Source organism: Puntigrus tetrazona, chromosome 15 (genome assembly GCF_018831695.1).
Source record: "Puntigrus tetrazona isolate hp1 chromosome 15, ASM1883169v1, whole genome shotgun sequence".
In the NCBI taxonomy this organism is placed as follows: domain Eukaryota; kingdom Metazoa; phylum Chordata; class Actinopteri; order Cypriniformes; family Cyprinidae; genus Puntigrus; species Puntigrus tetrazona.
In genome coordinates, this window is record NC_056713.1 from 8,527,340 (window position 1) to 8,540,180 (window position 12,841).

General features: G+C 36.7%; 2 protein-coding genes across 3 annotated transcripts; both read right to left on the minus strand.

Moving 5' to 3' along the window:
* Window positions 1–2,196: 2,196 nt before the first annotated feature.
* trappc6bl (trafficking protein particle complex subunit 6B, like) lies at window positions 2,197–5,957 on the minus strand. Of its 2 annotated transcripts, XM_043259579.1 has the most exons (7): window positions 5,826–5,957; window positions 5,016–5,107; window positions 4,832–4,899; window positions 4,615–4,732; window positions 4,454–4,537; window positions 4,249–4,342; window positions 2,197–3,236 (listed from the first exon to the last, which is right to left on the minus strand). In XM_043259579.1, exons 2-7 carry the CDS (start codon window positions 5,103–5,105, stop codon window positions 3,205–3,207), a joined length of 486 nt encoding a protein of 161 aa, XP_043115514.1. In that variant the 5' UTR covers window positions 5,106–5,107; window positions 5,826–5,957; the 3' UTR covers window positions 2,197–3,204. The 2 variants fall into 2 exon arrangements, with proteins under 2 accessions (XP_043115514.1, XP_043115513.1); XM_043259578.1 differs by lacking the exon at window positions 5,826–5,957 and having other exon boundaries at window positions 5,016–5,123.
* Window positions 5,958–6,358: 401 nt separating this feature from the next.
* On the minus strand, window positions 6,359–12,413 carry si:ch211-116o3.5 (uncharacterized protein LOC325902 homolog). The gene is given in 5 exon segments (XM_043259576.1): window positions 6,359–7,370; window positions 7,452–7,718; window positions 10,487–10,673; window positions 10,675–10,938; window positions 12,143–12,413. Coding segments are annotated over 4 exon segments (1,146 nt in total). The 5' UTR covers window positions 10,900–10,938; window positions 12,143–12,413; the 3' UTR covers window positions 6,359–6,903.
* Between the last annotated feature and the right edge of the window lie 428 nt (window positions 12,414–12,841).

Consider the following 12,841-nt stretch of genomic DNA (forward strand, 5'->3'; position numbering starts at 1 on the left):
AGTACACTAAGTAGGGTTTAATGAGCAGGCCTGTGAAGGCCGGGGATTTTGTGTTGATGGAGCAGCTGCGGCTCGAGTTCCCATAGTTCCATTAATCCCCGCAGCACTCGAGGACACAGACACACGGGACGCAGAGAGAAGCGGTCGGCCCGTATCGTCCCGGTGCAGTTTATCATTTACGTGCTCCTCCGTGAGATATTAATACAAGTTAGCCAAAGAAATGAATAACAGCTATTTCAGCAGGCATTTCATAGCAGTTCCACATGCATCCGGCAGATGGGTTCATGGCTAGCAGGGGAGACAGTGCAAACATCCTTAAAATGTATTTCCAAGCTCTTTATTTCATTCGGTCGTTCTTTAATAATAATAATAATCACGCTAATGTTATTTTTTATATATATTTGTAAAATAGTTGTAGCTTTATAACAAAATAAATATAATGGTAATAATATTAAGTCACTCCGTGTGTATGTATATGTGTATATACTGCATCCAAAATAGTTTTTGTTTACATATGTGTGTATACTGTATATCTAAATACAAGTACATGTGTATATTAAAGGCAAAATATATATATATATATATATATATATATATATATATATATATATATATATATATATATATATATAAACATTCTGTAGTACTGTATTGAAAATCATCATGTGTTTCTACATTACATAATAATAAGATACACAGTTAAACAGAAAGAAAACTAAGTTATTTAGAAAGAAAATGAGCTTCGAAATGAAAATAATGTAAAACGATGCAAAATATCTTCACAGCCTTAAATATGCTTCATTTTCATAATACAAAACACAAATACATTTATATCTTCGTCAGTCGTTTGACACTCACCCACACCAAAAATAATGAAGGTCATGACTTAGATCAGTTGTGGAGCCAAAATAAGCAACATTTTGTTACGAAAGTTACGAAAGTGACGACACAAACACACTGACAAAATGGTCTAGAGATTTCTATATTTTACCCTCAAAGAAATTGTTGGTAAAATCAACAATTAGCACATTCAATTAAACGTGAAATTTAAACTTTTGATCCTGTTTGAATCTTTCTAAAGCAGCGTAGCCTAGCGAGCGCGCTCGCTTAACGCAGGAGCGCCGCACAAGGCAAGTCTGCTCTAAAAAAAAAACAACAAACTGCCTGCCGGGCCAAAAGCCAGACAAACACGGAGAAAGTGTACGTGTAGGATGCTGTCTAGAAGGTTCTGTGGGACAGAAGGCGTTTGAAGTTGGCCTCAGTTAGACTCTCTTGTCTCGGCCTCCACTAACTCTTTCATGACAGCGCAGGAGAAGTGAGACAGCTGGCCGTTTATTTACCTGCTGCACAAAAGAGAGCTCATGAATGGCCTCTCACTGGGGAAGCCTTGCTAAACTTCTTTATGCGGGCCTGCCACTTTTTGTTTGTTTCTTCTAGCGGCATGAAGCAGGCTTTTGGGACGTATAATCGAGAGGAGAAGAGCACATGACCTTACACACTACATCTGACAGCGAACCAGAGAAAAATGCAAACAAGCTACAAAACAACAGTCTGCCGTTTAGAAAGCCAAAAAGAGCATTAGCTGTGTTTTGTGCTGCCGGCATATCGACACACGCAACACAATCGTGCAACATAATTAACCTAAAATAATTCTTAGATCGTGTGAAGTGCGTAAATGTGTGTCTGGATACTTTGTTTTTAAGAGGAATTCACTCTTAATGTTTGATTTCCAGTTTCTGCGTAGAGATGCGCTTCACTCAAATAAATATATGGGATATTTCAAATGTGCATGGATCATTTTAAACGGTGCTAAGATTATTATGTTTGTCTAATGCAAAATTAGATCCGGTGAGGATTCTGTGAAATTAAAGTGCATTTGGAAATATTCAGCTGTATTGCTAATACAGATATGTATTTATTTACTCATATTTAAAGTCAAAGAGAGAGAAATAATGATTTTAAAGTTAAACTGCTAAAGCCATTCAATATTGCAGTTACTTCTGATAAAGTGTGCTATTTTTTTTAAGTAAATTGGAGTAAAAAAGAAAAATGTTTTCACAATATGCGTGCATACCATTTATTATAAATATATAAATACATGCATGCATGCATGTTTTTTTTTACTCATGTAAATGTAACTTTTATTTTGCATGCGATTATTCATAATTGTTTGACAGCACAAAAAAATACACATAATCATTATTATATTGCATTTATTGCATTGGTAACTTAAATAAATGACAGGTTTTTCTTTATCCTTCATTTATTGAATAATGATAAATCCCTCCATAATCATACAACAAACAAGCACACAGTTCACAGAAAACCTCCACCTTAATAAACTAAAGTACCAGCCGTAAAAAAAAAAAAAAAACTTTCAGACTACCTTAAGTGCAAGACGCTTTTACAAGATCATTCAATTTAAAGTTTTATGATCAAATATAATTATGAGCTTTTACTCAAGATGACATGTTTCTGACTGACAAAGGTTGCCCTCTTCTGGTGAACTCAACAACTTGACTAGTTAAAACACAAGCCTCTATTTAACCAGTTTACCCAAACCATAAACATATTTTTAAACAACAACAACAACAATAAAAGCTGTTCTTCCAGAATCCATTCATTTTCTCCATATTATCAATATTTTATTTTATTTGTGTGTGTGTGTGTGTGTGTGTGTTTCCAAACAATAAATTAGGTTTCAGATATGGCTTTAGTTAATTGGGTTGAAAAAAAACTACAGCTATTAACCGTCCCAAATTTACATTATTTACTTTTACAATAATGCTGTAGAAAAAAAATGTCATTTTAACATTTTAAACGTCATATCCAGACAAAGGAAAAAAGTGGACAAGAAGTTCATGTAAGAAATGAGTTCATGAAATATTAAAAAGTTACCAAATGTCATATTTATGAAAATATGCTTCCATAATTATCTGTGACAGCAATTCAATCTGTAATAAGCGGAGCTGAGGTAGAATACGACATTCAGAACATTTCCAAACAGGATTTTGAATTTATGTGGTATGGAAAAAAAAAATTTAAACAAGTGAAACGTATGGGATCTTTTTCGCTAAAATGCTTGAAACTGCAAACAGCGTTATAGAAAATACAATGTTGTAAACATTTACAATCTAGGTCCATGTCATTCACATTCGCAAAGTTTTAATTGAAGAAACTCATTGAGCTCTCATTTAGTCCGTCCTAGAGTTTCTGGATCACAACTTGAAATTTGCCTATTAACAGAAAAACAAAGACAGTTACAATCTTAATAACAGTGCCAAATCACATATGCTCATTATTAAAGCCTCAAATATTTTTACATCGTGAAAAAAAAAAAAAAAAAAAGATATATACAGGGGTTGGACAATGAAACTGAAGCACTGGCTAATTTAGTGTTGGAGGTTTCATTGATAAATTTGAGCAGCCTGGTGGCCAATCTTCATTGATTGCACATTCCACCAATAAGAGCAGAGTGTGAAGGTTTAATTAGCAGAGTAATAGCTTAGTGTTGCTTTAAATATTGCAATGCACACAACATTATGTGTGACATATCAGAGTACAAAAGAGGAGGAATTGTCGGTGCACGTCTTGCTGGCGCATCTGTGACCCAGAGAGCAAGTCTTTGTTATGTATCAAGAACCACGGTATCCAGGGTTATGGCAATATACCACAAAGAAAGTCGAACCACATCCAACAGGAGTAACTGTGGATGCAAGAGGAAGCTGTCTGAAAGGGATGTCTGGGATTGTATCCAAAAAACATAAAACCACAGCTGACCAATTCACTGCAGAATTAAATGTGCACCTCAACAGGGTCAATATACATGGCCGGGCTGCTATAGCCAAACCTTTGGTCACTCGTGCCAGTGCCAAACGTCGGTTTCAACGGTGCCAGCAGAGAACATCTTGGGCTGTGGACAATGTGAAACATGTATTGTTCTCTGATGAGTCCCCTAGACCCAATACTTGTGCAAGATGAGCGCGTCACTGACAAAGACTACCAAACCATTCTGGAGGACCATGTGCACCCAGTGGTTCAAACATTGTATCCTAAAGGCCGTGTATCAGCAAGACCGGTGACAGAGTGATCTGATGAACATGAAAGTGAAGTTTCATTATCCAACCCCTTTTTTTCTCTTTTTTTAATTTGGTCGCATACCAGTCTTTCATTCATTCAATTCCAAATTTATTCATATATTTAATTAAGAACTGATTTAAACAGATTTTAAATTTGGCATAATCTTACATGATGGCATTAAAGAAACCTCCGCTGTGACGACGCTCTCCAAGCCCAGGTTAGACAGACCTCCTCGAATCAACCCACAGGAAAAGGCCAAGTACTGCGGAGATCCAACATATTTACATATAGTAATACTTAATTTATCGTGGAATAAAATAGTGCAGACACGAGGGTTATTTAACATGAATGGACAGAAAATAGGCGTTCTTACTTTAGGTGCTTCTTCGAGGTATTGCTTTCCACTGGAAAACTGAGTTAGGAGGGCAAATTTATTATCTTGTAAGACGTATGTGCCCTGAGAGAAGAAATCACGGTAACGATGAATTATACAATGCGTTTTCACATATTAAATACATAACTGAGCTTTCAAACCTGATGGTTGGTCCTCAAATTGTCAATTTGTTTTTTGAAAATCGTGCTCCAGAAATCCTTACACAGGAACTTCATTATGTCCAAGTCATCTTTGAAAGTAGGGCAGTCTTTTGTAAATCTTGTCAGAGATGTGGAAAAAACATGCCATCATTAGGTTTATGAACTACGGCTGCTTTGTAGTATGAAGCAAAAAAGTGTTTATAAAAACTGTTTATACCTTTCAATCAGTCCTTGTCCAACTCTGAAGCCCATCGCCTCTAGAGTGGAGACACACGTCACTCTCTCCTTAAGAAAGCACATCAGAACAAGACGCAAATGGAAAATGACAAAATGCTGCAAAAAAACACAATCAAAGCAGTATGAAATCTGATGTATGCCACCTGGGCGCTCGTAGATGGTACCTTATCAATGTCCTCCCGCGTCGCCTGCTCCTTGTAAATGTGAGCGACAATCTCCATATGGAGGAATTCAAACAAAGCGTCATCTGCCATATCTGAAAGAAAGAACATCCATGGAAAGTTCCTCAGACGCGCTCCATTGGAAAATTGACATTTCTGTATTTGACCCATTTAGGCCTTCAGGCTAACTAAAGTGGCTTTTCCACACTTTTTTCACTAGCGAGTATTTTTGAGCAGAGTGTTTTGACAACTTCTTGGATAACTTGCAGATTCATTTGCCTGGTGTTTTTAGGTGAGTGCTGCAAAGTACATAAAACCAAAGTAAATAAATAAACGAATAAATAGCCTAACTAAATTTTAAAAGAATTAATTAAATAGACAAATAAAATATATTATTTATTTAATCAAAGGTTAATATAGAGAATAGAAAAAAACGTAAGGTAGCATAAATAAAATAGCTGCCAAATAATGTTATATTTATTACATTCATTTTCCACAGTAAAATAAATATCCTTACGTTTTAGCTTTGTAAACATGGGAAGAAGCTGTTTACTGTGTCTTTGTGTTGCTGATGTGCGTTAATTCCATTTTTAAGAGTACTGCGAAAAGTCTTCTTGCCATATGGGGCTTAATATATAAAATATCAATGTGATTCGTAAGATTACAAACCGTAAGTATAAATAAATGACATAAATATGCATTAATGCGAAGACAGCAGCTCAGCTAGTTAACGTTACCGCACCATCAGCGATAACGATAGGGCAGCTAACATGTTTATGCTGTATGATACGGTATTAGCATAAACGCACTTACTCTTTGCACGTGTCCTCAGTCAGGTAATAAAAATACATTTATAAAGAACCACATACACAAAATCCGCCCTCAGTTCTACTGCGTGTAGCACTGACACTTACAACCAATACCGCCATCTGCTGTTATGGAGAATAGCGACTTCCTCTTATTTCCTCGCTGACCCAAACGACCGTCAAGTCTATTTCTCCCTCATTTTAGAGTTTATTGTAGTAATATTTTACATGTTTACCGTTTACTGTATTTTTTATCAAATAACTACAGCCTTGGTAAGCATAGAAGACTTATTATCTAGTCAGAACATGACAATTTCAATACATTTATCCAACGTAAGTGCGACTAAATGTCATTTTATTTTTCCTTCCACTTGATAATGTTTTTACCAACACACTCTGACTTTTGAGTTAAATGACACCGTACCCATTCGTTTAACGTCAAAGTAATTTCTTAGTACCAAAGTAAAATCAATTTAATGTGGTGCTACAATTAACCCAAACCTGATTCGTTTTGCATGTCAAAAATATAAATGACGCATATCAGTGAAATATTACTTTATATTAAGAGTCAAGCAGTTGAAATTAACAGACTTATGAGTTCATACTTAATCACATGAATTCAGATTAGATGAAGAAATTCATGACAACACACTACTTGTGTTAAAATCAGCCTTAAAGTGTGTCTTAAACCTAACTGGAAGAAACCGATAGTTTTACACAACTTTAAGCTTACCAATAACCCACATTCCCCCCCTCCCCCTCAGATAATGCAAGATGGTTACAGACATAAAGCTACCTTGGTCCGAACTGCAATTTCGAAACAGTCACTGTTGAGTTACTTACCCTCTAAGATTCACATCGAGTGTTAGTTCGCAAACAAACCGAAGTAAATAAATAATAAAATCTATTGTACTATTTCTCAATAGTGTTACTGATTAAAACATCAGAGCACTGAATACTTTCCTATGAAACTGAAAAACGCATATGTTGATGACGTTTCAGATCAGACAAGCTCCTGAAACATCTACAAGACAAAAGACTTTTGTAGTTCCTACTGAATGCATAACGTCCCAAATAAACAGCACTCAATCGTGCTTACACAATCCATTCTGCACAACAGCATTCTTGGTTGAGGGTGAAATCTCTAAAGAAGGTGGGCTTGAGGTGTTTTCTTTGCACCCCTCCAAGGTTTGAGGAGTCTCAGTGTCACTGCCCAACTCAGGTGACCTCTTGTGGACTTCCAAGAGAGAGACCTTCCAAGGAGCAGCTGATGGTTCGCTTTTATTCATGAGGAACGTGGGGTATGGCTCAAGAGTCTGTGTTTGAGCTTCATGCATGTTCGGACTAGCTAAAGAGTCCTTGTCTGGGGTCTGGAGCTTGGGTTGGTGGTTCCTTGTAAAATTGGAGAGCTGCTCCAGGACCTGGATCTGCCGATCCATCATTCCCAGCATGCTGCAGTGGAAAGCTCTCTGCTCGGCCAGCTGTTCTCCAAGCCGGTGGTTCAGGATGGTTAGCTGCTGGAGGATGAGGCTGCTGGTCTCCTCAGAAGTTCCTGCTGGGACAAAACAAGAAGATCTGTCACTCCTGAGGTGCTTTAACAGTTGTGCCAGACAGAACTGAACCAGTATGTCACCTGGGAAATCATTGTAGCTGCAGTCAATGGCATCTCTCGTACTTTCTGTACTGTTGGGAGTGCATAGGGATGGTGGTTCGGTCTTCACTGCATAGAGGTATTCTCCTGACAAGCCTAGGGTCATAACTTCATCTGGTCCTACCTCCCAGCTTGGAGGATCAGAACCAACCATGTCATCTGGATTCAGACCGTCATCAACATCAGGTTCAAGTTTAGAAGACATGCTCTCAGGCTCAGATTTAGGGATCAGGCCTTCAGGCCAAGGACCTGGAAGAAGAGATAAACAAGGCAAACCCTTATTTTCTACAGTGGCTACAGTTACAATGGTCTAGAATAAACAGCCATATATGCATTTAAAAAAAGAACTATAAAGAAATGATTCAAAATGGTTCCAAAGCTGTATGACTTATTTGGGAATGATTAGAGCTATGGAGGCCATTGGCTTCTATTGTATGGGCAAAAACACTTTTCTTAGTGGTTCACAATTATATTCCTGGAGGAACCCCAACACTGCATATTTTCTATGTCACCTTAATCAAACACACCTGATTCAGGTAATCAACTCATTAGTAGAGACTTCAAGACCTGAAATGGGTGTGTTAAACAAAGGAGAGATGCAAAATGTGTTGGTTGGCCTCCAGTAAAGTGGTTGGAAACCACTGTATTGTCAAAACATCTATGTTCCACACGAGAAAGAATAAGTCATACAGGTTTGGAGCAATGTGAGGGTGAGAAAATTACATTTTTTTTGTAAAAATCGAAGTCTATCAAATGCTTTTAAACATGTCAACTATGCGAAGAAGCGATAACATTAGTATATTTTACAAGCCAGTGATTCTCAACTGGTGGATCACAGATATTAAGGTAAATAATAATAATGATTGTGCAAAATTTGATTAAATTAGGCTTATCAACTTATATTCAGGAGATTTTTTATTTTTTATCTTCTTTAGTTGCCATCAAGTTAGTTAGTTGGCATTTCAAGGTTAGGCAAATTAGACAAAAAAATTCTGTGTAAAGTTCAATCATCTATAAAAACTAAGGGGCATTCCAATCAAAGGACTGGGCTCAAATTTTTTAAACTTCTGTTTCATTAAAAGGAAGGTTTGAAAGACAAATAAAGTTAACATTAGGGATGTATCTCATTTCCTTCTTCAAAACAACAGACAGGAACTTACCGGTTCTTCCTTTTCCAGAGTTTTCATGCTTATAACTCAGGACGTATTAACTTAAGTTCTTTAATAAACCACTCTTTCAAAACCATAATGTTTAAGGCCATATTCACATTGTTGAATATTACCCGTTTTCGGGTTGAATACCAAATGTTAGTCACTGTAATTAGAGCTGATGCTTATTTTGTAAAGAAAACAATATCTGAAGAAAAGGTAATGCTGGCAAATTGAAAACCTCCAAAACAAGAATTATACAGAACCTAGCTTTCCATAAATATTCTGTCCCCAAAATCTGCACACATGCAACTCAAAAAATTCTAAAGTTATCTAAATAATCATTTAGATTCTGGCTCCTAATAAACATTTCTACATATTTAAGGCCATATATGATTTAAGCCTGGCTATACTGAAATCTAGGTTGTATCCTACTTATTTTCAGTAATCAAAAACCGAACATTTAGTTATCACTGTTGTAATATAAATATGCAAATTATAAAAATAACTTCTGGAATGTACAGTGTGACACGTCAGATTATGAATGACCAGGATTTACCGTTAACTAGGTAAAATATGAACAGTGTGGAAAAAATAAGTCCCACTCTATTCCATAGAGTTTTAGAACTGCCGGTGTTAAAGGGATGCTTCAACCAAAAATGAAAATTCTGTCCCTTGTATCGTTCCAAACCCTTAAGACCTTTGTTCGTCTTTGGGAATATCTTCTGTAATTATTGACAGAATTTTCATTTTTGGCTGAACCATCCCTTTAAATATTTCAAGTGTGAGAGACCTTAAATGTTTAAAGTGCTATCAGTGATTCTGCCAAATATTACCTTTTTTTTTACCACTAAAAGCAGGTTATATTCAAATATCTGGACATAGAGCCTCACTGAAACCCCCATATCTAGTAGTTCATTAAATAACTAGAATCTAAAATAATATTTTGGTATCTTTTAATACTTCCTGAGTTACAGGCCTAGCAAAGAAGAACAGGTAAGTTCCTGTGTAGACTGGAGATAATTATTTTCAGTGGTCAAAATCCAAAAACTTTGCATAAAAATATGTACAATTTCTCCTTGAGCCTACGTGAAATTCCAATAGCTCTGGAACTGTAATACATAAGGCCTTAAAAATTATGAAGATCTAAAAGGGCATTCTAAAATATAATTTAAGACTCTTTCATTTACAGGCCTGCTAACTTTAGAGAAATAAACTGAGAAGTGCTCATTCCCTATTTCTGACGGACACCGTTGGTACGTAATGCAACAAAGATTGCTAAAATTAATATTATGAGGCTGCCATTTTTGAAGTCATTTTGAACGCCCTCCACAAAATAGTGGATTACTCTCAGCTCACATTTAATATTTTGGTTTTTAGCACTACACATGTATACATCTTTCCTGGCAAAATCAAAATTTGAGCTGGGGACCTCTGGTTGAGTTGGCACGGATTCACCACATCCAGTACGACCGGGACACCGTTACCATGTCTAATGCAAAATATCTGATTATGCTATAAGACATGCATATCTCTAGGACCTAAAAAAACGTATATTTCACTCCCAAAAAAATGGAAATTCTAGCCTAATTTATTCATCCAATCAGTTCGAAACCCATTTGGCTTTCTTCTCCGCGTTCCCTAAAATAACACTTCATAGGATTTGGGATAAAGTGCACAATATGGACCGCTTTTGTGATGTTTTCATTGAAAACACCTGTTCCACACAGAAGAAAGTCAGTCAAACAGGTTTGGAATGAGGGTGAGCGATTGGCCGAATTAGAATTTTTGGGCAAACTACTCGTTTTCATACAGCGCACACGGACAAATGATTTCGAATCATGCAATAAGGCAATGATAAGCATGTACTGTCAGTGACGTCATCCAGGTCCACCAGAGACCGTCCGAGCAGAGCGTGCCCATCTGTGAGGTCGTCCTCCCTGCCTCCCACCTTCGGCCTGCGCACCAACATGTGATCCAGCATATGAAAGTATCGGAAAGACTCGATGGCAGAGAGGCGAGCGGCTGGACTTCTGTAGCTGGCCAGTTTGATCTTCACGGTACTTGTGTTTGAGGCTCTTCCAGCGGTTTCGGATTTGGGTGACGGTGAAGTGGATGCCCCGCTTTGCCAGACTCAGCCTGAGACGTCTGAAGAGGGATTCGTTGCGCTGCCGCTTCTTATCCAGCTCGTGGACCAGACCCATCTGCTCTATGAGGGCCAGCATGGCAAACGTGTCCGGTTCGGTCCACCACTTGTTGGGCTTCTTCTCGTTGAGGTTCATGGTCTCCTCTCTGTTTGAGGCCCCTAAACATGCAACCCACTTCGGAAAGAAGGTAGATTAAAGAAATCGTTCTTTTTACAAAATTTAAATGCATTTACAAAGCATATTTGTAATTACAACACTGCAATTCTGGTATCTAATTTAATCTTGGAAATAACTTAAGTATTAAAATAAATAAAATTTGAAACATTATGATACACAATATTTCAGATTTTGCAGTACTAGGTGGCCATTCTCATCAAACTCATTTTTGCATTACTAATCTATAGTTTCTCTATATAAACAATTGTTATAACAGACTGTGTCACGCATTTTACTGCCCCGTCTCTCATATTTTTAGGTATTCACAAAAAGACTTAATTTAAAGCAGTGTACACACGTAAACCAAGCTAACAAGCAAATTGGTATTTGGAAATCAGAAAAAATACTGAATACTGTAACAGCTTAATGAGGAATCTCATGAAGAATTACATAATTTATTTGAAAGTAATGAAATGGTGAAATGTAAAAACTATATTAAACTATTTAAAGTTGGTGATTCTTGGAAGAGGCCTCTTTAGGTGCGATCCCACAGCAGTGACTCTTCTGCACAGCATTATGGGTAATTAAAAATACCACTGTCCAACATTTTTATTATTTTAAAAATAAGTTGAAATAATGTGAACAGATGGCTTCGACAAAAGCATACACCATGATTAAGTTCACAACAGGTCTAGGTTTATGTTATAATAACAACATTATATATATATATATATTTATTATTATTATTAAATTTAGTTTATTTCTAGACCCAGCTGTTTTACTTCACCCTTATTAGTGCAGACCTCACTAGAAGAGATGTTGCTGAGAGTAATATTTTCTTATTAAAGATTGTTCATTTAAATTAATATTGATAACAATATTATTATTATTATTATTATTATTATTATTATTATAATAATAAAAAATTATAATAAATTAAAAAATAAGAAAATAAGGAAATTTCCGTTTTTATTTTATTGTGACTTTAAAGATATTAAATTAAATTAGACATTAAAATGGTTTTCAGTCATTACATACATAAGGTAATGCCTTATGAGAGAAGCATTATTGATTAGCAGTGTGAGACATTTGGCCTCCAGTGCAAATCATTATTGTACACATACGCGTTATTAGGCCTAGTCATTATTAAATCGCAGTGACGTAAAGGATAAACCTGAACACCATAAGCATAAAGCATTCACAGATAGTACAGATCACAGACCTGTTAAGTTGTAGGCCTCCTGCACATACTGTAATGCAGCAGGGATTCATCGAAATCGCCTCCGCATCGGCCGAAACGCGCTAAATGAGCCAAATGACAGACTATATAAAAGCATTCGAGACGGTTGCTAATTGTGAAAGGTTTTGAATCAGTGTTTAGACACTGAGAACATCTGTTTACTTCATCCTGAGCCTTTTCCCTCTTGATTTCTCATAGAAATAAATCGAGCTGATAGAACGGCCATTAGCTCGAAACGCGTCACCTAACATGGGCAGAGATCAACGGACCCACTGCTGTTTCCAATTGGTCGTACACGATAGGTGTAAAATGATGATGTCTCTCCACTTTGTTTTTAAAGGCAATACAATCCGAGTATGACAAATGACGTTTTTGTAGTGTAAATTATTGTCCCGACTTTTACTGAAATTGAGAATAGAGACGGCGCTGTCACGTGATGACTGTTAGTTTTCAAAGCGCTGTTCAGGCTGGACCAATGAGGGTCGTTTGTGTTTACTTGCTTAGAATTTGTATAAATGCGGTCTGTTCCTGCGGATTTCCGTTTTGTTTATCATGTAAAAATCTCTGGGACGGCCATAATGTCATAACTATTAATTAATGTGCACAAATGTCCACGGTAAGACAAACCCCATGAGATTTGGCTGCGGCTCTATGATTGATTCGGCTTTCTGAGCCGTCTAG

Bases quoted from the DNA above. Each gene is read 5' to 3' on its own strand.
- trappc6bl (XM_043259578.1), bottom strand. From the start codon at position 5,123: ATGTTCTTTCTTTCAGATATGGCAGATGACGCTTTGTTTGAATTCCTC. The intron at 4,538-4,614 runs GTTTGAAAGCTC...TTCTTCTCTCAG, and splicing joins ATTTGAGGACCAACCATCAG to GGCACATACGTCTTACAAGA. The intron at 4,343-4,453 runs GTAAGAACGCCT...GGATCTCCGCAG, and splicing joins ACCTCGAAGAAGCACCTAAA to TACTTGGCCTTTTCCTGTGG.